Source organism: Amia ocellicauda, chromosome 2 (genome assembly GCF_036373705.1).
Source record: "Amia ocellicauda isolate fAmiCal2 chromosome 2, fAmiCal2.hap1, whole genome shotgun sequence".
Taxonomy (NCBI): domain Eukaryota; kingdom Metazoa; phylum Chordata; class Actinopteri; order Amiiformes; family Amiidae; genus Amia; species Amia ocellicauda.
The window spans coordinates 5,972,218-5,999,318 of NC_089851.1; the positions used below are offsets into that span (position 1 = coordinate 5,972,218).

Sequence of the window (27,101 nt, forward strand, 5' to 3'; positions counted from 1 at the left end):
CCGTGAAGTGAATTCCAAATATACTCACAAAACAGTTACCCCTGTTTTGCATAGTCATTCTCTTTATTTGGATGCAGCAGGAAAACATTCATGGATCAGTAGACAAAAAAAAAAAAACTGTGTATAGAATATAAATATGTTTAAGTCAAAGTTGTTCCGTTTGTAAAATTTTAAGACCTATTTCACTTGGAAATATATTTTTACAAAAAGCTGTTTACCATGTGATTATACATTACAATTACATTTAATAATAATCATGATGAAAAACATAATATGTATGTTTAAAAACAGAACACTCCACCTATTTGGTAATTTAAAATGGGGTATTTCTTCCCCCAGCTATTTGGTGTTTAATATCTGAACAATAAAGAATTATATGTGGTAGCTATACATCGTAGAAGGGAGTGTTTATGGGTTCCTGAATACCTTGTGAAAATGTTTTCATTCCAGTTTCATTCCAGTGTGTAAACCCAAAATGTTTGGGACCGACTGTTTAATTGTGCAGGATGGTCCAGTCTTCAATGTGTGTATCAAGGGGTTGTTTCTGGGACATAGGTCACAATGCATACCTCAGCATGGCTCATGTGGGTTTATTAATTGATTGGATCTTAATAGCATCACAGATTGGTAGCCATTTAAAAACAAATTGTGATATTCATTGTAGCATTTTAATCATAAATTCATGCTTTATACTGTTTATATAAAACACTGAGAAAAAAACACTTTTCAATGCTGGTCTGTGCATATGTATATCTGTGTGCTATTTATCTACCTACAGTAATCACACACATATAATTAAATGTTTGTTGTTTGATTGTCTGAGCAGTTTTTATTATATTTTATTTGCAAACACACTGAGCCACACACATGCATATGCACACACAATGACACACATTTAATCAGAGATACATGACAGATGAATATTTATTTGAATAATTTCAGTCTGTTTTCCAAACAAGCCTGGACCTTCTGAGTAATGGCAGAAACACAGATACATTGCACTTCACAGATACATTGTTTTGTCTAGATGGAGCCACATGTTAGAACAATGAAACACAAGACACTCAGCTATTTCCAGCTTGTGCTGCACAAAAACTATTACTGTGTAAATACAGAGCTGTTGCAGATGGTATAAAGCTCATAAGGACAGAGTTTTTTTTTCCACTGGAATAAGCATAAACAGTTCTAAACGGAAATAAGGACACACAACTGATATGATCACAAACAAATGGGATTTACAGGAAGGGGAAGAAAACAATTCCCCAGTTGTTAATTTAAATACCTTTCTGTCTTCTTTTGACCATATTTGTCCTGTTCTCTGTAAAAGGCCATATCACAGAAGATGCCAGGATCAGGTTTTTGACAAGGGATCCACACCTACTGGGATTCCTCATTTGAGACATATTAATCTAAATACTTAATCACTCCAGGACATGGTCCCCCAAAAATTAAGAATTGACTTACCATGTCAAAAACGTGAGGATGAGATAACAATTTTTCCAAATAGCTAGAGAAAATCAACCATCACTCCTTCCTTCATTCCTGACAGTAAGATGTTGGCTGGGACGCATTATTAACATACCAAGAATTCCTTCTGTTCACTGAAGGAAAGTAATTCATGCTGTTTTTGAAAGCCTTTCACATAAAACATGGGTATTATCTTTCTCTAAGTTTCACCAAAACTATACTGAATTACTATTGTTGTTTTCCATAAGTTTACCTGCGTAAGATATATTGTCAAATCCAAAGGCAACAGTCATCCCCATAAGGAACTAATACAGAAATGTGTGATCCTAATATATTTTATATGTGAAATGTTTGGAATATATTTTAAATATATATTAGTCTGTAATCAATATATTTTAATAGTTAAAAATATATTGTAGAAATTAAACTCATCATACATGTTCAACCTATAAAATAAATATTGGATGGCAGACTTAATTATATTTAAAATACATCCCATATATTTTAAATATACAAAATGGGACCAATTGTGGCATATGGAAAATATAAAGATCACACATTTCTACCATATAAGAACTATGTTTGTTCGGTATGAGATAGACAAGGATAATGAATTGTTTGAGTAACGTGTCACACGACCTGAAATGTTAGTCCTTCTGTTTATTGATGTAGCTTGATCATGCAGTATTTGTTTATTAGCAATGTTTTGTAATACATTCTGAGACCGCAAACACCTGAGACGAATCAATCCTAAGCTTCGAGGGCCTGAGGCAATCAGATATCCTTTAATCAGATTTGAGTGGGCTGTGGTGAAACTAGCCAGTTGACGTGATCCATCCAACCTATTTGCATGGCCAGTATTTTTTCGCCAAAAACACAAACTGAATTTCTTACGTACCACTTAAAAATGGCATGTCTTCATAACTGTGTATTTATCAAAATGCTTCCAATTGAGCTTGTTTCTTATTCTTGTGGAGACAGAGGAGCTACAGTGAGGGAAAAAAGTATTTGATCCCCTGCTGATTTTGTACGTTTGCCCACTGACAAAGAAATGATCAGTCTATAATTTTAATGGTAGGTGTATTTTAACAGTGAGAGACAGAATAACAACAAAAAAATCCAGAAAAACGCATTTCAAAAAAGTTATACATTGATTTGCATGTTAATGAGGGAAATACGTATTTGACCCCTTCGACTTAGTCCTTGGTGGCAAAACCCTTGTTGGCAATCACAGAGGTCAGATGTTTCTTGTAGTTGGCCACCAGGTTTGCACACATCTCAGGAGGGATTTTGTCCCACTCCTCTTTGCAGATCCTCTCCAAGTCATTAAGGTTTCGAGGCTGACGTTTGGCAGCTCGAACCTTCAGCTCCCTCCACAGATTTTCTATGGGATTAAGGTCTGGAGACTGGCTAGGCCACTCCAGGACCTTAATGTGCTTCTTCTTGAGCCACTCCTTTGTTGCCTTGGCTGTGTGTTTTGGGTCATTGTCATGCTGGAATACCCATCCACGACCCATTTTCAATGCCCTGGCTGAGGGAAGGAGTTTCTCACCCAAGATTTGATGGTACATGGCCCCGTCCCTCGTCCCTTTGATGCGGTGCAGTTGTCCTGTCCCCTTAGCAGAAAAACACCCCCAAAACATAATGTTTCCACCTCCATGTTTGACGGTGGGGATGGTGTTCTTGGGGTCATTCCTCCTCCTCCAAACATTGCGAGTTGAGTTGATGCCAAAGAGCTCGATTTTGGTCTCATCTGACCACAACACTTTCACCCAGTTCTCCTCTGAATCATTCAGATGTTCATTGGCAAACTTCAGACGGGCCTGTACATGTGCTTTCTTGAGCAGGGGGACCTTGCGGGCGCTGCAGGATTTCAGTCCTTCACGGCGTAGTGTGTTACCAATTGTTTTCTTGGTGACTATGGTCCCAGATGCCTTGAGATCATTAACAAGATCCTCCCGTGTAGTTCTGGGCTGATTCCTCACCGTTCTCATGATCATTGAAACTCCACGAGGTGAGATCTTCCATGGAGCCCCAGACTGAGGGAGACTGACAGTTATTTTGTGTTTCTTCCATTTGCGAATAATCGCACCAACTGTTGTCACCTTCTCACCAAGCTGCTTGGCGATGGTCTTGTAGCCCATTCCAGCCTTGTGTAGGTCTACAATCTTGTCCCTGACAACCTTGGACAGCTCTTTGGTCTTGGCCATGGTGGAGAGTTTGGAATCTGATTGATTGATTGCTTCTGTGGACAGGTGTCTTTAAAACAGGTAACGAGCTGAGATTAGGAGCACTCCCTTTAAGAGAGTGCTCCTAATCTCAGCTCGTTACCTGTATAAAAGACACCTGGGAGCCAGAAATCTTGCTGATTGATAGGGGATCAAATACTTATTTCCCTCATTAACATGCAAATCAATTTATAACTTTTTTGAAATGCGTTTTTCTGGATTTTGTTGTTATTCTGTCTCTCACTGTTAAAATACACCTACCATTAAAATTATAGACTGATCATTTCTTTGTCAGTGGGCAAACGTACAAAATCAGCAGGGGATCAAATACTTTTTTCCCTCACTGTAAGTATGAACTGGCTGCTGCAGACCAAAATACATAGAGGAACAAATGATGGGTCATGAGAAGACTAAGGGAAAGCCAGACATCTGATGTCCACATTCATAAATAAGCTGTAGTGCACACTGGTCCAGGACGATCAACAAACTTCACTGTAGGCGTTTAATCCTTAACTATGATGATGCAGATTATTTGTATTATTATAGTGTAGGGTTCAGTGTGCAATATATGTGATAACTATTGTAAAAACAAGATGAAGAAATAAGATGTCTCTGCTACCTGTTTCTATTATTAATTACTATTTAAAAACATAAGAACATAAGAAAGTGTCAAATCGAGAGGAGGCCATTCGCCCCATCATGCTCGTTTGGTGTCCATTAATAACTAAGTGATCAAGGATCCTATCCAGTCTGTTTCTGAATTTTCCCAAATTGTCTCTTCAGCCACATCGCTGGGGAGTTTGTTCAGATTGTGACGCCTCTCTGTGTGAAGAAGTGTCTCCTGTTTTCCGTCTTGAATGCCTTGAAGCCCAATTTCCATTTGTGTCCCCGGGTGCGTGTGTCCCTGCTGATCTGGAAAAGCTCCTCTGGTTTGATGTGGACGATGTCTTTCATGATTATGATAATTCAACTTTAACCTTCATGATTTATCATTAACCTTTCAGGCAACTAACACAGACACCAGGAACTGTCTTTATTTAGTCTTTATTCACACCCCTCTTCCATGTGCAATAGCATATCAGATAGAGATAGTTAAATGTTTTAAATGCAAAGTGACAGAACGTCTTTGCTATGTGTGTTGAGAGAAAGACCCAAAAGACACTCCTAGATCAATCAAAAGGTGCTTTTTGAGAGGGGGCTTGAGATCTGTTAGTATAGTATAACGACACAACAGTTACTTTTAAAATGTGTTAGCCTGACACTCATTCAATATGTGAAGTGACAAGTTCACACAAGTTCATTCATGAGTCTTTTTAGAGACATTCAGACTGACTGCATGAAACACAAAAGAGTTCCTGTGATACAAAAGTGAAGTTCACTGAAACAACGCTAATTTAAGCCACTGGGGCAAACAGGAAACATTTTTGGCTTGTATTTTTTATATGTATCTATCTATCTATATTTTTTCCAGAATATATTTTAAAACTAATGTTAATTCATATCAGAGCCCAATCATGAATTCTTAAAATATTTCCCTTTCAGTCTGTTAAATCACACCAAAGAAAAACATAAATATACTTTATCAGTATAAATATATCCAATATTATAACCGATCGAGAAAAGGTTAATGAAAACTAGATTAATATATCTAGTTGCATGGATTATAGGCTGAAGTGGGTACATTTGTATTTCTATGCACAGGTGTTTCCACAATGACATGTAATTTATAGTATTGCGTGCACAACTCCTATTCCCCACAACAACTCGCACCAGGGTAAATGATCTTAAACAAACATATTGATCTCATACAAAGCATAGAGCAAAATACAATTTTAAATCCTGAAGTACACGTATGAATAAACCCATTTGTCCTGTTCCAAAGACTGTCCAAACAGTCCACAGAATAAAATTATGTTAAACTCTGTGGTATTGAATAACATATGACTTTTTAATACTAAGTATTATTTGTCTTTAAAGCTTACCAAGAATCATTTAAATTATGATTATATTATTAGTTTAGCTGCTGGGATCTCACATGCACAATCAGAAGTAGCAAAAAAACATTATTAACTTATTATATTAAAGGCTTAAACTGGTTTGAACTTTTATTTTACAGTAAAACCATTTACAGTGAAATACATTTAAGTAAGTGAATGTATTACTTAAAAAATTAGGCTAAGTAATGTTTACTGAACTTTTAAATGGTAAGGTATATTACGTGTTGTGATAATAAATATTACAATGGCATCTATAGAATCTTAGAGGCAGGATCATATACAACATTACATAAATTATATAAATGTAAGCTTAATTGAATGTATTAAAGTATTTAATGAATATAAATATGTTTACATAATTTATAGTTTTATAACATAATGTAGTGTGATAGTAAAATAAATGTGTGTCTGATGTGAAAGGGTACAAAGTGTAGAAGGAAAACATAATAATAAAATATTCATCAATTAATTTCTCCAGAATAACATTTTTTAAACAAAACTTCAGTTAGGAGGACAACTACAATTTTTCAGGGACTGCACTGCAATCAAAGGAGTAGCTTTGTATAGCTGTTTCGACGTTTCCGTTCCCGTTTCACAGGGTTTGGGTTTTATTCTCTCTCAATAAGAAATCATACAAATAGAAATAATTCTAACAAGAGACGTATTCAGTTGCTACGTTTTTGCTATCAATGCTGTATTTGATTACAAAGTAGCCACACCCAGATCATGATTATAAAGAAATATTGTGCGTGCTCTTCTTACGGATGGGGGCGATTATAATTTAATTTCTCTTAGTGTTGAGAGCAGTACAACAGCTTGTGCAACGACTTACTTGTGATACAGCGGATTTCAAGGATTAAAGAGCAGAATTCTTTCAAAATAATTGTACCATTTAAGGCAGGTAAAAAACATGACCTTCAATGTCATTGACAAGGAAATGTTGAAAATCTCATTGGGATGCATACAGTAAAGAAACCCCTCTTTATCACTGGTTATTAAACCTAACAGTAATCGTTATTGTGTAGAAAATCAGTGCAATCAGTCATCCAGTTACAGTTAATTATTAAATGTAACAGAATAACATTAACAGGGGTTGGCGGTGTTTGATTTTTAAGAAGAAATTGAATATGTGGACGCATGCATTGTGGAGGAATATTCTGGGCATATCCCATGTCCATGCAGGTTCTGGCAAGTGGGTTTCATTCTGTGTATTATTTTCTGGGGACTTTTAAAATTGCTTAACTTTTAAAAAGACAGATGTCTCGATTCTATTAGAAATGTGAGAGCTGTGTGAGTAATACTGAGCTTTTATGTGGGATGAGCCGAACCCGTATTTGCAATTTACAGTAATTTGAGCATGTTCCTGTTGTAGCCAAAATATAGTTATCTTTTTTCCACACCTGGGAATCAAGCATGCCCTGCCTCACTACTGATATGTAGTCATCTCGTTATATGGCAAGCCAAATTATCATTTAGAGATATCTCTAAATCGTTTAAAGATATCTGCAAATCTATTAGAAATATCTGCAAATCATTTAAAGATATCTCATTTAAAAGTACATTTAGAGATATCTGCAAATCAAATCATATCTTCAAATGACTTCCTGTTCATTTAGAGATATCTGCAAATCATTTAGAGATATCTGCAAATCATTTAGAGATATCTGCAAATCATTTAGAGATATCTCATTTAAAAGTACGTTTAGAGATATCTGCAAATCATTTAATCTTCAAATAATTCCAGATATCTTCAAATATTTAAAGATATCTCTAAATCATTTAAAGATATCTGCAAATCTATTAGAAATATCTGCAAATAATTTAAAGATATCTCATTTAAAAGTACATTTAGAGATATCTGCAAATCATTTAGAGTTATCTTCAAATGACTTCCTGTTCATTTAGAGATATCTGCAAATCATTTAGAGATATCTTTAAATGACTTCCTGTATGTAGCCCAAGATTATCACTTCCTATTAACTTGTTCATTCATTTTTATGTAACTGAATGAGGAAACAGGAAGTGATAATCTCAGCCAAAATACAGGAAGTCATTTGAAGATATCTCTAAATCATTTATAGATATCTTTAAATGATTTAGAGATATCTTTAAATATTTGAAGATATCTCTAAATGATAATTTGGCTTGCCATACTCGTTATCATTGTCAAAGAGGCTATCTAGCACCTCACTGATTGAAAGTCATGTGTGTTCATACACTTCTGCTGTATAGAGGGAGTGAAGGTTGGGTAGGACCCGGTGTGGGACCCTTTTATCAGTATCACTCCTCCCCCCACAGGGAAGACCTTGAGTCTCCACAGTTCTTGCAGGAAACCTCATAATTCACAGTCATCATCTGTGTGTGTGTGCGTGCTTGCGTGCACCCCTCCCCAGGCAGAAAACAGAGAAAAAGACATTGTGTGTCTCCCCCAATAGAGAAAATAACACATACAAATGTCCCTTTGTGAGTATGTGTGCAGCCAGGGAGAGCAAGATGACGGAGGATGAAGAGTGAGAGTGCGAACAACAGAGAAGATCATGTCTTGCAAGAACACAACAAGTCCTATTCATTCATTCATTCACACTGACCCAGAACATCAACTATGTAATCTATTATTTAAACAAAACTTCATTACCACTACCTATAGGATAGCATAGGATAGTAAAATAGCATTTGAGTGATGTTAAACTCCAAAATGGCTCAATCTGATCAGCAACATAGCAGCAGGGTTAAGATCTGTACCTGTAATCTGTGTTTGGGTTTCAGAGCTTTCCTCTGCGCTGATCCATGAAGGTGTATCTTGCTCGCCTGTGAAGCAGAGCCTCGGCAGCCCGGCAGGCGAGTGTGGGTGTGGATGTTGTTCAGACCTTGGCGTGTCCGCCTGCATTTCCAGAACTGCCACATTCCCATTCTTGTGCTGTGGGTATCACCCTGAGCTGCTCTTAAGTTTCACCTGCTGCTTTGGATCTGTGTCTGTGTATGAGAGCGGGTGTCTTGTCGGGAACGTCGCTTTAAACGCAGGATTTGACATTTCTTATGAGCGCAGAAGTCATCTTTTGGGAGGTCGCACCCTGAGCTGTCAGCACTTATAATGGAATTAAATGGCTTCTCAGACGATAACGGTAAGACGCCAACATCTCTGCTGCCCTGCACACATGTGCGTTTTATGTCAACTAAAGTGAATGGATTCATTGAATATAAAGGTTTGGGATTTCCTGAATGCTATTTCTCAATGTTGCTGTATTCAGTTGTTTCATAACTGGCCTGCACACACCTAAAAGGAAGAAAGCATCTTTTATACATGGCCAGGCTCTGATGTTACTCTAAGCGCATTTCCAAAAGCGCAACTACAGCTAAACATCACAAATCGTGCGGCCGTGTGTGGATGCCAGCGGGCTTTTCTCATGGTTTCCCATCATCATGTTACTTTACAAAGCATATTTGTGTAGTAACTTGGATTTATTGAAGATTGTCACTTGCATTTTATTTCTACATTATATAGTTTAATTCTCATAGGACCGTGTTTTATTCGTTTTTTTAATTTAGTTGGAAGAGACCAAATGTCCTTAGCTGTAGTACAACAGCAGTGGAGAAAAAGTACTCGGTGGTGTGTAAAATAAATGATTCAAAAAGTAGCAATGCTGTCAAACAGACAATATATTTGATGGATAAGTGAAGTCTTACGCAGACCAGAGGCAACATGCAGCTGTGGAAGAAATGAAGAGACCACTCCAAGTTCAGAAATCAATGTTAAGTGGTCTCTTAATTTTTTCTAGAGCTGTGTATGATGCCTGAAAGTAACAGGTTGCTCAGCTGTAATGCTGTATAAAGGATTAGGACAAATAGGACTGGGGTCAGAGATCCACATTAGCACCAGCATTTGAAACCAGCACATGGAAAGCATGTGATCTTACTGGTCCAGGTGAAGTTTAAACCTATGATAATTCCGTTCACCATACCACACCTAGTAAAAGGTTAGTTTCTCAATCTACATCTGACTATATCTTACAAAAGCAACCGAATAGTTGATTTGAACATCATTTGCCCCGAAACGTCACAATTGTTCAAGTCATTTGATAATTTAGTTTGCATATTATTTTCTGTAAATGTCATTGCAATTCCAAGTTCCATGTTCTGAATATGGATAGTGTTTGCTATTAAAATACAGAAAGCGCTCAATCATGTCAAAGGCAAAGCAATGCTATAGATTCTGAATACGTTGTAGATGTGTTGCTTTTCCAGGTCGTTTTCTGCATGAGGTTTTGGCAATTTCCATAGCAGCTCATAAGACTGTGTTCGCATAAGACCAACAAGACTGGAAAAACAAGCAGCTAAATAACAGATTTTTGATGAACAGAGTCTTGATCTCACCTGCAGGCAAGTCATTGTATAGCCATTAACAGATCATTAAACAGAATGGACAGAGACCTCGCTGTCTGTAACTATTTGCCATTGCTATTTGTATGTAAATGTGTGAAAAGATTTTCTACACTGTTGCACCGCACCCATCGGTCATAATCAGTAACGAGTAGGGCCACATGCTTATGGTATTATTGTGCATCTGTTTGCGGCATTCTTCCATTATAGACTACTGTGTGAATAACTGTATAAGCTACAACTCTCATTCAGAGATTGTGGTATTTTGCAGGTGTGAACAGCCAGTTGTCTTTGTCTCTCAGGCTGCTGATAGAATACAATGCATTGAAGAAATGTAAGGTATTCCAAGTAGAAGGGGTTAAAAGATGATAATAATGACTCCCAGAGGCTCATGCAGTGAAACTATATATATTGCGGGTTCAATGCCAGGTGTAGCCTTGAGCACTAGATTACTCCATTAAAATCCCAGCTGTATAATTGCAAAGACATATAATAATAACATACCTAACAAAAGAAGCAAACAATCCTTTGCAGGAGGATCAGATTAAATCACACGAGTCAATAAGTAGAAGTGGGTTAATCATCAATCAGCAGTCGCCTCTAGGAATTGAATTTATTGAGGAGGTTTTAGAAACAAACAAGTATCCTAGGGAGCTTTTGGTTGCCAGGTTTCCTTTAAATGCCTATTTGCATATACCTATACTGAATATCATTTCCACCTTGCTATCTAGTTAATATATTTGACTCTCCTTTGACATATTCATATGGATCAAGTTACAACAAGTCGGTGCACTTGAATGATCTCCAGGCATAATGTTTGCCAGTCATAACATAGGTAAATTAATTTTTGAAAGGTTTCTGCATCTGGTACAACACACAGCATTTGCTTTGCTCAGTGACTTTGTACAGTGGAGTACAATTACTGAAGGGAAACTTGCTGTAATAGTTACCATTATTCTCCTTCTCGTTTATTAGTTTATGAGGTATTGTGTGGATTTCTTTGAAAAAATAAGCAGCTTAACTTAATTTATGCAAATGTTTATTAATACATTGATAAAACCTTTTTCATTTTTATTTTATTGTTAGCTGTTACTGGAAATACTGCAGCCTGTTACATGATTAAACACAAGAGGTGGCAAGTGCTTGGAAGTTGTCAATCGAATATCATAAGCCCTATTAAACCCTATAAAATGAATGAATTCCAAACATCTGACATGAACTATAAGCATTTCAGACCTCAAAAAGAAAAAGAAAATCTGGTGTAAGTAGTATAATTGTATATTAGTATTCATTATTTTGTGTTTAGAAGATGGACATTTTTAAAAGACATACTGAGGACTCTATAATTTATAATAACATACATGGCTTACCTCTGGCTCCAGGAAGTCATGGCTGATTGCCAACCTGATGCAAAAGGTACAGTATTTTTTCACGTGTTGTGTTATTTAAAATATATATTTATAATAACCCTAAACATTTGCAGACAACTGTAGAGAGATGTTTTACAAATGTGTTGTTGGATGCTGAGCTCTATTTTGTGGGGCAACAATATTGCAAACCACGTTAATTTCAGGGGAGCCCACTTACCTCGGATGTCCAGTCTGGGAGTAGCTACAAACACAGAATTAAAATTAACATTACAATATGTTTTAATATGGACTAGTGGGTGGCAATTAAAGCAGCCCAAACTCAGAGTAATAAAACTTAAAACAACATCTGCTAAATGTTACATCACAGCCCGGAGATATAAAAACAAGCATTCACAAGTATTACAGCTGCAGCATTATGAAAAGAATGAAAACAGGATATAGGTTTAAAAAGTGGCCTTGGACTTAAAGTAATACAATTCAGAGAGTGTCAAACAAGAATGCAGTAAGCGTTAAAAACTGCAAGGAACTCAAAGACTCCCCAGTAAAATGATGTATGCATGCTTTAAAATGCTTCTTGTGTAAACTGTAATTTATCCTGGATAAGGGTGTCTCCTAATCAATCAACCAATCAATCAATCAGTCAACCACTCACTCAATCAATCAACCACCCAATCAATAATAATCAGCAGCAGCAGGAAGACAATTTTATGATTCAATCATAAAGCATAGTGTTGAATGGTAACTACGTATTTGGCTAAACAAACAAAGTTCCTTTTTTTATCAGTATACAAATTAAACATGAAATTGTGAAAATGCAACGAGCTGGGTTTGAGTTACAAGGTTGGCAGACTTTGTCCACTAGGTGGCGCTTTGTGCTGTGTATAACAGATGGGCTGAGTTACAGTTGCTGAAGCCGCTGAAACTTTTTTTTCTTTCCCAGCTGGTATTTTGTTACCCTCTTTGTACACATTTTCATTTCCGCATCACATGTTTTCAAGTGCAAATGCAGTGGTGAGGGCAGTCATGAGCTCGCTTTATCACAAGAGTACAGTTATTCAAGATATACAGTTATGCAGCGCTTAGTATTTGAAATGAAAATGCACAAACGCCCCGGCCAGATGCCACGGTGGAGCCACTGCTGCGCAGGTCCTTAAATACACACTGACGACACATACACATGCTGACACATACACCTTCCCAGACTACTTCCACTTTTTTCTCCCAGACTGTCTGCCGAAGAACCGCCCTTAAAGATGTTGTCTAGAGCATAATACAAATAAGAGAAGTGAGAAATTGTATTTGAACAAGATACATAAGATCCAGCTGGCTAAGTACCCCCCCCCACCCCCTCCAAATGTACTGTGTAGTGATTTCATTCAGGTCTTATTCTTTGTGTTTTGTCTGATACCCAACAGTGCCTGCTTTGTTGGGCATTATTTATTATAAAATATCCTAAAACTGAACATTTCTCATATCCGTTGACTAAGTTCCTGCTTATTTCAATGTATTTTTCTCATCCTATATAAAGCTATGTAAGCTACTACATCATAGCATGGGTTTTAGGTTTCCATTCCCTGCTTTTCTCTGGATATCTGTGGTGTGGAAAGGCAGTGAGTGCACAGACCCCCACTGAGCCGCGCTGGGGATCCTGAGCTGAACTCTGCACACACATCCCACCCTGAGCTCTGGGACAGACCAGGACTGTTTCTGTTTTTGTTAATGCCATGTAGAAGCACAATACCATCTCACACAAGACTGGTCTTACACTTAGAGATGATTATGGAAAGACAGGTCTTGGCTTCATTTACCTGGAAAAGAAATGATTTTTCCAGTAGCCCATCAGTGATTGTGCTTGAAACTGTAAGTAGTCAGGTCTTTAAACAACAACATGCACATGATTACCTTCAATAACCTCTTTGATTGTCAATATGCAATATTGAATTTGCATGCTAGAAATTACTGCCTAATATAAGCAAACTGTAAAGCACAGGGTGACACCTGAAAGAATGAACTTGTAGTCAAGCATTCTCAGCTGAATGAAACTGAATTGACATTGAATGACATGGAGCCATAGTGTGTGGTGTCCAAATATATGAACATGCTTACTGGTGGCAATAGTGCCCTTCACCGCTCATCTCAGACAAATTAGTAGAATAAGTTATCAGTGGAGGGAGGCTGGGGACAAAAGATTATTTGTTGCAATATAGAGTGTGTCTAGTCTAGTCTCTGTATGTAACGTTTTCCTATTATGTTCAGGTGATTTGTTGTGTATTTCAAAGATTTACAAAGTAGATTATATTTATACAATAATTTTAAAGTAATCAGTTTTTTTTTTTCATTAACACTGTTTATTAGACTTGCAATTGATTTTAGAAAAAGGGTAATATTGCTGAATAACAGTGTGAGGTTCTCTGTCAATGAAAAACTATTAGCAAGCTACTGTCAAAACTGGAAAAGCAGTGTCAGTATTGGTATTGTACATGTGTAAACTTGCAGTAACACATAATCCAGAGCACTCCTGGCTCCCTGGATCGTATTTCAATGAGCAGCTGTTAAGTCATCCAAGAGGAAGCTGCAACACACGCCCCGGAGAAACAGCAATCCACAAACACGTCTGTGGCGTTTCCACTCGGACCCTGTACTTGTGCTCCAAGCAGCCTGAGCCGAAATGCAATGCGTCAAAAGACAGCCGAGAAAAGCCAAACCGCACGACTTACTGTCCAAAGAGGAGATACAGCGCATCGCAACTGAAAATGGAAAGAAGCTAGGTACAGTATTTGTGCTTTTTTGTACCGGTTTCATTTTCCTGTGCATGTGCGTATTGCCAGGTGTGTGTGATGCCAGGGCGCATCTATGGCAGCGCACAGTAAACCCCCGTTCAACTGGGGAGCTTTTCGTCTGAATATGGTGTCTGAGTGCCAGGCCTGTTCAGATATCGCTCTGCTTTTATACGAGAGGCATTGCAAGTGTGCCCTCAGTCGTCTCATCGAGTACGATTGTATTGTCCATTTGTTACAAAGTAACACAACTACATATGACTCACAATGGGCGGTACTGTTGATAAAAACGGCAAAATCATGGCAGCTCTTCACTGTTTCTTAAGCCCTTTTAGGCACAAATATTGTGTTATTTGAGTGTTGTGGGTTGAAGGCAGGAAGCTGCTGCCCTTGTTAATTGTTTGCAGAGCTGTATGACAGTGTTGCCTTGTGATGCCAACCTCTGCCCTGCTCAGACACATTCCCATTGGCTACAGCGAGGCGTGTTCCTCTATGATCTTTGTACTGGGAAATGTTCTGATTTTATATTACGTATATGTTAATATATGTTAAGTGTATTTGCTAAAATGTATAATGTTTAAAATCCTTTAAACAACTAGGTCCTTGCTGAGTTAGTATGGACACTATTGTTGGTGTTGTTTTGTGTATATTTGTTATAGATGTGTAATCTTTGCACTGAACAAAACAATTTGTTTGTTCTTAAATGATTAAATATAATTACTCAAAACTAGGAAAAATAACGCGTCAGTTACCTGGTTTAAGCAATCCTGACAGAACAAGTAAATCCAAGTAAATTTGCAGGATTGAAAAGTAAATAATATGAAGTCATGGTAATATGCAAGTAAATGTTTGAATTGTTATAAAGTAAAAATAATAATACTAAGTAATTTATTATTGTGTGTCTAATATTGAACTAAAACTCAAAATGCTCACATATATATAGAGAGTCTCCCTAGATTAATAATTAATAATTAATATAACGTCTTTATCGAAACTCAATTTTAATTCATGATAATTTGCATAAAAGTACGGTCTTTACATGCTATAATTGAAATGCAAATCAATGCATGCATATTGTGAACTTCCTCCTTGTGATTCTCTCTAGGATTTGGGTATCTTTTTACAATTTCTGGTTAAAGAAGCTGATTGCATGAAACACATGGTTTATTTAAATTGTAGTTGTTTTCATTTTGAATCAAACTCAAACATTAATTAGAGTCCACACAAATATGTACTCCAATAAAGTTTTATTTTAGATGATTCAACGATGATCAAGGACTAGTAATTTCAAAGATAAGTAAAATGATGCAATCTCAGTTTGCAGCCTCCAGTACTGCCATTGTATTTACAATTACAGATAGTCCATCCTACTGTGATTTCAGTTCTGTAAATGAAACAAGTCTGCTCTTGCCATTTGGGAACAAACTATTATTGAAACTAAATATACTAATAGTGCACAGGTAGAGGACTCTAGATTTTAATTTTTTAATGATACAGCACATTTAGGAGGTTGTTATCCATTTTAAACATGCTTAAAGAGATTGCTGATGGAGGTGGTCTCCTAAGTGTTTCGTGGGACCCGTGTAAAATATCTGACCCTCTGCCTACGCATTTGGATGGCGGAGACGAAGCAAACCAAGGGATTGTGAGAGCAGCACAACAGTCTGGGCAGAGACCCACAACACAGCCTCAGAGGAAATGTACAGCTTTCCACGGGAAGGCAGTCGTAAAGACTTCTGTGTTCCTGTTCATTTTTAATATTACTGCCTCTTTGTTTCTAGTGCTCTGACACTCACTCCTGCCACTTTTTTCCAGGTTTTTAAACCAGATCTGAAGGTGCCTATGAAGGCTGCCAGGCTGTGGCTCTGCAGTGCAGGTCTAAGTACCAATGATCTGGAGCAATTGTGTTTGTCTTCTTCTTGTGTCAAATTGTTCGTGGAGGAAGTCTGAAACACTGACCTTTCTGTGGTGGGTTTCTCAGTCAGAAACTCTTCCATCGTAGGTCGTGATACCCTACACCCAGTCTCTATTAAATGGCTCCATTAGGTTTTTCTTCCATCTTTCTGTTTGATACTCTTAAGGTGCACTTGAGGATCACACCACAGTTTGAACTGAAACCGTTACGTGCTTACTGAAACAAAGTCATTCCCTCTGGTCCTTGAGCAGGTTGGCGTCTAGTCCAGTGTGCTCTCTGTATTAATGGCTCGATTCTCTCTCTGCAGGCATGGAGGGCGATCCTGATTTGCAGCATCTCCTCACAGGCAATTATCTGTACAAAGTGAAGTCCAACTCCTGGAAGAAGGCCCGTTACTTCAAGCTGTTGAGTGACTGCAAGACAATATGGCAGGAGTCGCAAAAGCCTCTGAAGAAAAAGAGCTCACAGACTTGTGAGTGCTCCACAACAATTTAGAGTTTACATGTGTTGAGATGTATTTTGAACAGATCTAAGCAGTGTTGGGAAGCAATAAATAGGCTTATTAACATCCTCAGAAATATATATTTTTAATGCGGGGGGTACATGTTGGGAACACACAGTTCAGTAGTATTACCCATTCAAGATGTTTTCAGCCATGGTCACCACATTACAATAAATACATCACAGCAATAGAGTGGATCTTTCTAGCCTGGGACATATAGGACTTTGAGCAGTGAGGTGGTAATGCTGAAGCATCTACTACATTTCAAAAGCTACACTATGGTAAACAGTGCCTTTGGAAAGTATTCACACCCCTTGGACCTTTTCACGTGTTATTGTGTTACAACATGAAATTGTGATGCATTTAACTGGGATTTTACAACCAACCACTTTGAAGAGGCAAGGTAATTGTTTTTGTGAAACAACAGTTCATGAAAAACAAAACAAAACTGAAATGTCTTGGTTAGAGAAGCATTCACCCCCTGAGTCAATCCTTGGTAGGACCACCTTTGGCAGCAATTACAGCTGTGAATCATTTGGGGTAAACCTTTACCAGGTTTGCACATCTGTATTGTGCAATATTCACCCATTTGTCTTGATCAATGTGCTCAAGCTAGCTCAAGTTGGATGAGGATCGTTGGTGGACACAGATTCTCAATCAGGTTCCTGTCCTGGCTGAGATTGTTTAGGAGTGTCATAGCAAAGGGGATGGGTATGTATTTAATTAAGACATTTCAGGTTTTTTTATTTTAAATAAATGTGTTTTTTCACCTCCTCCCCCATTTCCTTTAACATTGTATGGTTGTGTAGATCCCGATTTCAGGTCAAAGGGGGTGAATACTTCCTATAGGCACTCTAAATGTTTACATACAAACTAAACCAGACATTTAGCGATAGTTATTTATCATCAATCTGACTTATATAGTGTAAACTGTGAAAATGTAATTCATTAACAGAGTGGGATGAGTTTCCATATGAGGGACAGCTTAATACTGTAATGCAATATTATTAAGCTTATCAATTTGTGCATTAAGAACAATTCAAAAGCCTGGCCATTACCTCAGCCTTGAAGAGGCGTGTTTCCATATATCAGTGTGCCATAAAACTGATTTCTCAGAAGCTCCACCCTGCAAACTCTTCCTTACTGGGTTTCCACTGTGGTTGTTGTAGGAAAACAGCACAAGCCTCTTGCAGCAGATCATAAGAACAAGACTTAAATGATTAACTATAAACCCAGTCACATCTGGCCTTACCACCCCACTGTAATCTACTCTGTCTATGGAAACAAACTGATGCTCAGTCCTGATAGTGATAGCCTAGTATCTCCACACAATCACACAATAACACAGGATTGTCAAAATACAACTCCTGCCTCATTTAATGACCCTGACTAACTTGTTTATGTGGAAATGTGTTTTAGCGAGGGTGTAGCACATATTTGCTAGTTTAGCTTAAGGGGAAAATAATGCAGTGGGGCTGCTGAAGTATTTAGGAAGCAAAAGGATTAGGAATATGTTTTCTGTAACACAAGCCTGGAGGTGAACTGGGTCCCTCTTGGAATATGTGACTGTGAAGGAAAAGGTTGAAATAGGTTCAGTTCGGCATGTCAAAATTAGGTCAATTTTATATTTAAATGTTAACGACAAATAACAAACAAACAAACAAAATATTTTTGAACAGACTTTACTAGATATCAAATTGCTTCCCTCGTCTCGTGCAGACCTACTGTACCCACCATAGCAGTTGTGTTGTTGCATTTCATATTAAATAATAATAAGATAACTAGTTTCTGCCTTCCACACACTCTGAATTTACCATTTGGGCGTGGTCTGTTGCTTTTAAGGTTATGTTTGTGATACTATATTCTGTCCATTGAAAACTACTGGGGTTGTTCAAAGGCTACAGTACCATGTGTGTCATTAAGTGTACACTGTGTATCAGTGGTGGAATCATGAATTGAAAAACTAATTTGTCCTGGTACTCAATCTACTCTAATCTAATTATTGTATTTGTTTAGCATGTGAACCTTCCCCTCCCTGCCCTGCTACACAACAATACCCAGTTAAATCGTGCACAGGTGGAGGACTCTAGATTTTAATTTTTTTATGGTACACGCACTGTGCTCTATAGCACAGAACTCAAAGATCCTAATGTATGTTTCGTTAATATGAATTCACGAACACATGCTCTCCGGTTTGATTATTTATGGTATTTCATTGCATGCATACATGATAAAGGTTACAAACAATAGGCTATAGAAATTGCTTTATTGTTGTTTATTGGGCCATTTGATTGCTACTGATGTCAGTGCCCAACCTTGGCATAGCTTCAGACGTTTTCATAAATCTTGAACCAGACTTTTTCTGTACCATTTTGAGTGAGTACAGTGAAGAGTAGCTGTAGGCATGTTACTGATCTTAATCTGAAAAAGTGTACAATGTAGAGAAGTGATAATGTTAAATTGTATAGCAAGCCCGAGTTAAAGTCCTCCTAATTTATAGCTTCTGCGTACTGGAACTGTAAAAATAGAAAAGATAACCCTGATATCTGATAACCTATGATCGCCTACATAGTACCTGAGTAATGGGTGTGCAGAACTAACTGAAGACATTTCAGTGGTTTCAGTGGTTTTCAAACGGGGCAAAAACAGAAACTTGTCATTTTAAAACTTCATTCTGATAATTTCATAAACTCCTTTCTCAGGTTTATATTAAATGTATCATGCATCCACTGTCTGCTCCTTTAAAAATATTAATAACAGGAGGTTCATTACATCTTTAACAATGACTTGGCCACCAGCTTCTTATCTTTCCTCTGTGGAAAATCCTGTTGATCTTGTATTGGTGCCCACCATTTTTATAGATGTTTTTTTTCATTCTGTAGGAGATTCAAGGCTATTCTCTCTATCCCTCAAACTTTAGTGCCTCAGTTAATTGCTGGTGCATTCTTGCAGATATGAGGTGTCATAATTTTGATATTGGCTTAGATCTGAATATTGATTGACTTACTAGCACCAGTATTTTTTAGGTACTTAACCTAACTGAGGCACAAAATAAAATGGATCACAGTTGCTTCTTTTTAGAAGAACAATGAATATACTGTGCCTTTAAATTCAGGGGATCTCTAAAAACCCAACCTGCAGTGTACTCTTTGAAATACATGTGCACTGTTTTCCTTGCCTTTTATGCTTATGAGTCAGTGCATCATAGAGCCATTGGAAAAATAATTCACAAACACACCCGTCGCTGCGTAGATAACATATGTGCCGGCTGAACCTTTCAATCAGCGGTGGGTGTCCTAGTACTGAACAACAGTGGACACAGCAGAGATCAGCTGTATTTTGGGGATCCCAGAACCACACTTAACTTGTCTCAGTGTGTTAGATTAAGCAATATGACTTACAAATTATTGTTTGCATAAAACACCGAGAAAAATAGCGCTTATATCAGGTCTACACCTACTTTTACCATTTCCATTTGCTGTACATCCCTGCCTGCAACTGGGAGACACGTGTTTCAGAATAAGTTGATACTTTTTACGGTGTTTTGACGGTAATTCGTCTGACTCTTGAATCAGCAATCAGTCATCAGTGTCTTCCTGTTTCTGACTAACTTATCAAACAATCTATAAATTAATTGTAAGACTGGCCTTAAGTGGACAACATCGTGGTAAATCTATGTTGGAATATTTCTCATATGTAAAATCTCCACATAAACTTGTCCCTTAGTGTGAAATACTAGAATTGCATGTGCTTTTACCATTCAGTGGAAAAAAACACACCAAATCTGTCATGTTTAAGGAGGTAGGATGTTATTAATTGTGTCTATTATAAATATCACGTCTGAGGAAGCTCCTCTGGACCTCAATGTCCAGGACCTCAGGCTAACGTGTTATTTCAGTGGGATCTCCAAACAGTCTTCCTTATATTATCAATTTTAACAATAGCTGGCAAGCTACAAGTGACAAGCTACACTTATAGTTTTGCTTCTTCCATTGTCTGCTGTTATTTCATGATGCCAGAAGTGCCGATATTTACTCTGAACAGCTCTGCAATTTATATTGTAAGATCAGAGTAGAGGGATCTCGACAGAAGTTGTATATGTAAGATTATCATATATGTATGATATTCTTTACATCCACTGAAATAAAAATAAAACAACAGAACAGTTTTGTTGTAAATCTTGTTATACCGCAGTGAATCGTGGGAACTTTTTCATCACCATGGCACTAAACCAGATGTTTTCAGTCCATATGAGTCAGACAGAAAGCAGTCTCAGGGGCATTTATTTAGCAAATCACACGGCTCAAAATGAAGGCTATAACATTACAGGCAGTGCAATGCAAATCACAGACAAAGAGAAGCATGTCGTTTAATCTCTTGAGATGCATATTGACAGTACTTTTCAAACAGTCAGAATATCTGTAAATGTTATACCAGTAATGTACACCCCAAATGGGAATAACTTTAATATTGCTTTTAAGCACGCAGACTAGACATTTTAAATGCTTTAAGAACAAAGGTTTGGAAACATAGCTTGGTGTGCAGCTTTAGACAAAACAAAATTGAAATTGAAACCCATGTAGATAGCACTATTTACAATGCTATTTATTGCCTATACAACATTGTGTGTGCCACAGACAGTTATAGTAAATTATGTTGCTTTTTATCTCCAACATTTAACAAACAGATGGCATTATCCCACGCAATGCTTGGATCAATTCAGTTTATGTAAGAAGGGACTCTGCAGACGTTGAAGAGTAATCCTTTATTAGTTCGGAGAAGCGTTGCACAAAGGGAGGGATAGTGAGTTTGTAAAATGTTGGCCTTCCTGATTAGAGAGGGTTTAGGAGGACCAGGCACTGTTTTGCAGACCCAGATTAGCAGAGCAGAAACAGAAGGCTTCGGCAGGCTTTTCTAAACATTATTGATTGAAAGCGGTGGAGTTAAGCTACTACAGTAAGCAGCAAACAGTGTGAATTACAATATAATATTAAAATCTATTGAAATAGTTAAAATACATATATGTTAGGAACCTCTAAGTAAGCAGAATCTGCACTGTAAACAGAATAAATTAAAACAGACACTTTTCTGCTCTCATCCACGTTATCACATTGTGGGAAAGTAGAGATTTTTTCTTCAAGGTTATAAGGCTGACAGACCAGGCTTCCTGTAGATAAATCCAGATGGTATTGCCCGGTCGCCGGTGTCGCCCTCTGAGTGATGGAACACAATTGCAACAGTTGAAAAGAGACGCCTGTTATCAAGTCCTGTGATAACGAGGGAATGAGATGAGCCGCTTGCCTTGTTTTCCAGTCTCCATCGAGGACATCGAAGATGTGCGTGTCGGGCGGCAATCCGAGGGCTTGAAGAAGTACACGAATGAATCCCTGGAGGAACAGTGCTTTTCCATCGTCTTCAAAGGTCAGCAGAGTAACCTGGACCTCATCGCTCCATCTGTGGAGGATGCCAAGCAATGGGTTTCTGGTCTGGATAAGATAAAAAACTACTTCTCTCACAATATGAGCAGTCAACAGAAGAGAAAGCAGTATCCTTTTTCGCTCTGGGGGCATTTGTGAGCAACTGACCGACTCCATTAGAAGGAAATCATCAGAACTGTAGAACTGTAACTTCATGATATGATTATGAGTGTTTATTATGGGGATTCAGAGTGTTAAAAACTGTTGTAAAAATAATAAAAGATACAGTGTAGTCATGAACAAACAGTTAACATTGTGTCTGATAAGGATTTGGCATACAGGCAAGGATATAATGTTCTGGATGGTTAAAAGCATGCAGCTTGGTATGTCAGTGTGTTTCCTTACATGAACATCTCAGTTGGCTACTAAGTTGTATGAAGGAGGCTGACAAAGACAATGACAATATGATGACATTAAAGGAACTGAAACACTTCCTAAAGAATGTCAACATTTCTGTGGATGACAACTACGCAAAGCAGCTGTTTATCGTAAGGAGATATACTGGGTCCTTTGTTTCATTGTACACATAAAATGTAGGAGGAACTTGATTTAAAAAACAGTTAGATTATTTTATAATGCGGCCACTACTGGGAGAGGATAGATTCCCCATCTGAGGTTTAGGAATGCAGGCGGTCGGGTCAAGTTGTTCCGACCCACTCCTGAATTTAAGTTTGGCTTAGCAGTCACATATCTTCAATCCTGATTCAGAACATAAGGAGAATGACCTTCATGAAATGTTACTACTCCAATATTAGTATATTATGTATACAGAGGAAAAATGAACATGTCATAGCTTATTAAGTCTTATGACATTATAGAACAGATAACGTTGATCTATTTCCTTTCTCTTAGCAATGTGACACATCCCAGTCAGGCACGCTGGAGGGGTCTGAAATCCTGGAGTTTTACAAGCGGCTGACCCAAAGAGACGAGATCGACACGATCTATGCCAAATACGCCACTTCGGACGGTAAAATGAGCGTGGAGGACCTGGTGAACTTCTTACAGAACGAGCAGCGAGAGCCTGTCTCAGAAAACGTTGCACACTCACTCATTGAACAGTATGAGGTTGATGAGAATGGTGAGTGACACAGACTTTAGTTCTTTGGGCAAAGCAACCTGTTTTCTCTGTGGTATTTTTATTTTTAGGAATTTTTACGAAGGCACATGGTTTCCCTTTAAACGGAGATAACAAAGCTGTCAGACTGGTAGGTTTATTTTCACAAAACCAGGAGACTCTAAAGCACTCATTCACATGGGGAAGGGGGTCACCGTATGTGCATGTCATGTATGTTTGTATAGAAGAATTTGGTTGTCCCCTCATAAAAATAAAAAATAGTTTAATGTGTTTTCCCTTTATATTGTAGCCAAACAAAATGAACACATGACCAAAGATGGCTTCCTCATGTACCTGAACAGCCAACAGGGAATGATTTTCAACCCTGAGCATTACACGGTCTACCAAGACATGACCCAGCCCCTCAACCATTACTTCATCTCCTCCTCACACAACACCTACCTGATGGAGGACCAGCTGAAGGGGCCGAGCAGCACCGAGGCCTACATCAAGTAAACACACATGTAGTTTCCATGCTGACAGAACCATATAGGATTAATTCTGTACTCCAGAGGCAGCAGGAGTAAATTACATGTTAGATAATACTAAAATGTGCAATTATAAAAGGAAGGAGGAGCCAGCAGACCTGTTACACTTTTGTCAGTGTTTTATGGATGTTACAGTTAGTGAAGAACTGCATTTTTTTCCCATATTCCCGGTCTCTCACGTAATACTCTGGCCGAAATTACAATGTCAGTTGGCATTATTCAATCACCCGACTGCAAAATATGCAATCCACCTCAGACTTGTGGTAAGAGTAACACCTTGATGATTTTAACAATGTCAGCTGGCACTATTCTAACATCCAAATTGCTTCCTGCAATTGATCCGCATACCCAGGTTACCCAAGTAATCTTTGTTGATTGTAACACGTATGTGTCACACCAATACGCTGCAACACTGCAGTGACTATTGATACCTGTACAGAACACTAATTAACAGGGTGGCATTGAAAATCCTAAACAAATCCATCGTCTTGCTCTGTACTGGCAACAAAGCCCGGGACACTGAAGCCACCATCCTGATCGTGACGCCAACTGAAGAGTCGAAGAAATCTAGAGAGAGATGCACCTCCAATCAAAAGGTTTTCATTACAACCAGCTGCAAGGAAGAGGTTCAAGAGGCGATCTCAAGAACAGTCTTAGAGAAGTTACAAACTACAGGCACTTTTATGCACACCAGACAGGAGAGAAAGATAACAGATAGAAAGATAACAGATAACAGATAACTCTCCGGATTGCATGTCTGTCCTGTGATGAGTGCAAGTTCGGTTTCTGCCTGACAACTGCTCAGGAAGACCCATATATAGTGAAACCGGGGAGAATTAAGGCATATGTAATGTTTAATATAAGGGGGGTTTGTAAGATGTATCAAGGCCAAATTGCTGGTGAAAACTGGTTCTTGTCAGACCCTGTTCTTCTAGGTATCAGGGTTGAACTAGAGCACAGCACCGTAGCACAGTGAGACAGAGAGGCAGTGACCTTGTTCACACAGACACACAGGGAGAGAGATGCAGTTCTTCAGTTAGTTCAGCTGTTAAGTATGCCTAACTAATAGATTATTCTGTTAGGGGGATTAGTTAAATCATGAACATTGTGATATTTTAGATAGAAAACCATGATGAATCGGTAGCTCAATGCATTTGTTGGTCTGTCTATGAATTGTGCAGGGCCCTTGTGAAGGGATGCCGCTGTGTGGAACTGGATTGCTGGGATGGGCATGATGGAGAACCAGTTATCTACCATGGATACACCCTGACCTCCAAAATACTGTTCAGAGATGTCATTAAGGCCATCAGTCAATATGCTTTCAAGGTGAGAAAGGCCCTGAAGTCCTTACATTTGAACATTAACAAGTCTACACCTCTTTGTAATGAATGAGGAAGTTTGACACTGTCATTGTGTTTCTGGAGTGATGTTCTGGATTGGTGTAATTTAATTCTCTGTTGCTCTGCCTTCTTCATTCACTTAATTGTGTTACTGCGACTCCTCCTATGCCCCCCCCTTTAGAACATACCTTAACTGTATTATGTTTTCACTTGTTACCTCATTGCACTAGGATGTATCCTTATTGGATTTTGCACAGAATGTATTACTGCTTTGAAATGCTTCTTGTATAAACTGTAAGTCACTTTGGGTAAGGCTGTCTGCTAATTAATAAATAATAACCATAATAATTCTGCTTATAGTACATAAAGGAAAAAAGCCTGTTTACAAAGACCTTAGTCTTAGATCATTCTCTGCAGACATTTGTAAATGTTATGGGCAGGGTTCAGGCAGTGCAGAAACAGACATTTATTCACCCATGTTCCCTTTATTTATGTTCTGTGTTGTTCTGTGCTTGGGAGAAATTCAGGAGTATTTTTTATTTGTATGAATGTGTTATAGTTGCGTGCACAGGGATTCGTTGTTCAAGTGGATGAGCAGTGTGTGTTCTATGGCGTCCTTGTCTCGTTAGACCTCTGAGTACCCAGTCATCCTGTCCCTGGAGAATCACTGCACTGTGGAACAACAGAACAAGATGGCCTCTCACTTGTGGAGCATTCTGGGGGACGCGTTGCTCACGGAACCTCTGGGAGACGGTGTGCCCATGAACTTCCCCTCGCCCGAGGTGAGACACTAACGCTGTTTAGGTTGTAAGATCTGACACGAGGAGTGTAGCTTCGCAGAGACGTGAAAACTAGTCTGAACCACTATTGCCCTCAATGAGCACAATTATTGTATCTGATTTTGATTAAATCATGAATATAAAGAAAAAATATCAATATTGACATGAATATGCCCAAATGCATTTTAACAAGATAAAAATCTACTTCATAAGTTTTCATATACACTGATCAGCCATAACATTATGACCACTGACAGGTGAAGTGAATAACACTGATAATCTCGTTATCATGGCACCTGTCAGTGGGTGGGATATATTAGGCAACAAGTTGATGTGTTAGAAGCAGGAAAAATGGGCAAGCGTAAGGATCTGAGCGACTTTGACAAGGGCCACATTGTGATGGCTAGACGACTGGGTCAGAGCATCTCCAAAACTGCAGCTCTTGTGGTGTGTTCCCAGTCTGCAGTGGTCAGTACCTATCAAAAGTGGTCCAAGGAAGGAAAAGCGGTTAACCGGCGACAGGGTCATGGGCGGCCAAGGGTCATTGATGCACGTAGTCTGGCCTGTGTGGTCCAATAGACGAGCTGCTGTAGTTCAAATTGCTGAAAAAGTTCATGCTGGTTGTGATAGAAAGGTGTCAGAACACACAGTGCATGGCAGTTTGTTGCGTATGGGGCTGCGTAGCCGCAGACCAGTCAGGGTGCCCATGCTGACCCCTGTCCACTGCCGAAAGCGCCTACAATGGGCACGTGAGCATCAGAACTGGACCACGGAGCAATGGAAGAAGGTGGCCTGGTCTGATTAATCACGAGTTCAAGGTGTTGACTTGGCCTCCAAATTCCCCAGATCTCAATCCAATCGAGCATTTGTGGGATGTGCTGGACAAACAAGTCCGATCCATGGAGGCCTCACCTTGCAACTTACAGGACTTGTAATTGGATCTGGACCTGCTGCTAACGTCTTGGTGCCAGATACCACAGCACACCTTCAGAGGTCTAGTGGAGTCCATGCCTCGACGGGTCAGGGCTGTTTTGGTGGCAAAAGGGGGACCTACACAATATTATGCAGGTGGTCATAATGTTATGGTATATCTGTATCATTTGTTAGTTTTACAGAAACAGTTACTTATAAATATATTTGAGTTATATTCATGTACTTTTCAACTAGGGATCTTGCAAAGCTGCACTGGAATCATGAATTGTCCACCCCAATGGAGCAAGCTCTTGGGTAGGAGGTGCAGGCAGTTTTCCAGAGATTGTCCTGATAT

At 38.5% G+C, this 27,101-nt stretch overlaps 1 protein-coding gene across 2 annotated transcripts in view; it reads left to right on the plus strand.

The window, feature by feature from the left end:
* The first annotated feature begins 8,539 nt into the window (after positions 1–8,539).
* Positions 8,540–27,101, plus strand: part of plcd1a (phospholipase C, delta 1a) — a 28,222-nt gene continuing 9,660 nt past the window's right edge. The window contains exons 1-8 of one of the 2 annotated variants that reach the window (XM_066716920.1): positions 8,540–8,814; positions 16,439–16,603; positions 21,947–22,178; positions 22,469–22,598; positions 22,963–23,191; positions 23,478–23,679; positions 24,897–25,041; positions 25,685–25,837. In XM_066716920.1, the coding sequence (XP_066573017.1) occupies positions 8,784–8,814; positions 16,439–16,603; positions 21,947–22,178; positions 22,469–22,598; positions 22,963–23,191; positions 23,478–23,679; positions 24,897–25,041; positions 25,685–25,837 (1,287 nt within the window). In that variant the 5' untranslated portion in view covers positions 8,540–8,783. Of the gene's footprint in view, positions 8,815–14,019; positions 14,208–16,438; positions 16,604–21,946; positions 22,179–22,468; positions 22,599–22,962; positions 23,192–23,477; positions 23,680–24,896; positions 25,042–25,684; positions 25,838–27,101 lie in introns of those variants that run through there. The other variant, XM_066716912.1, reaches the window with a different exon arrangement.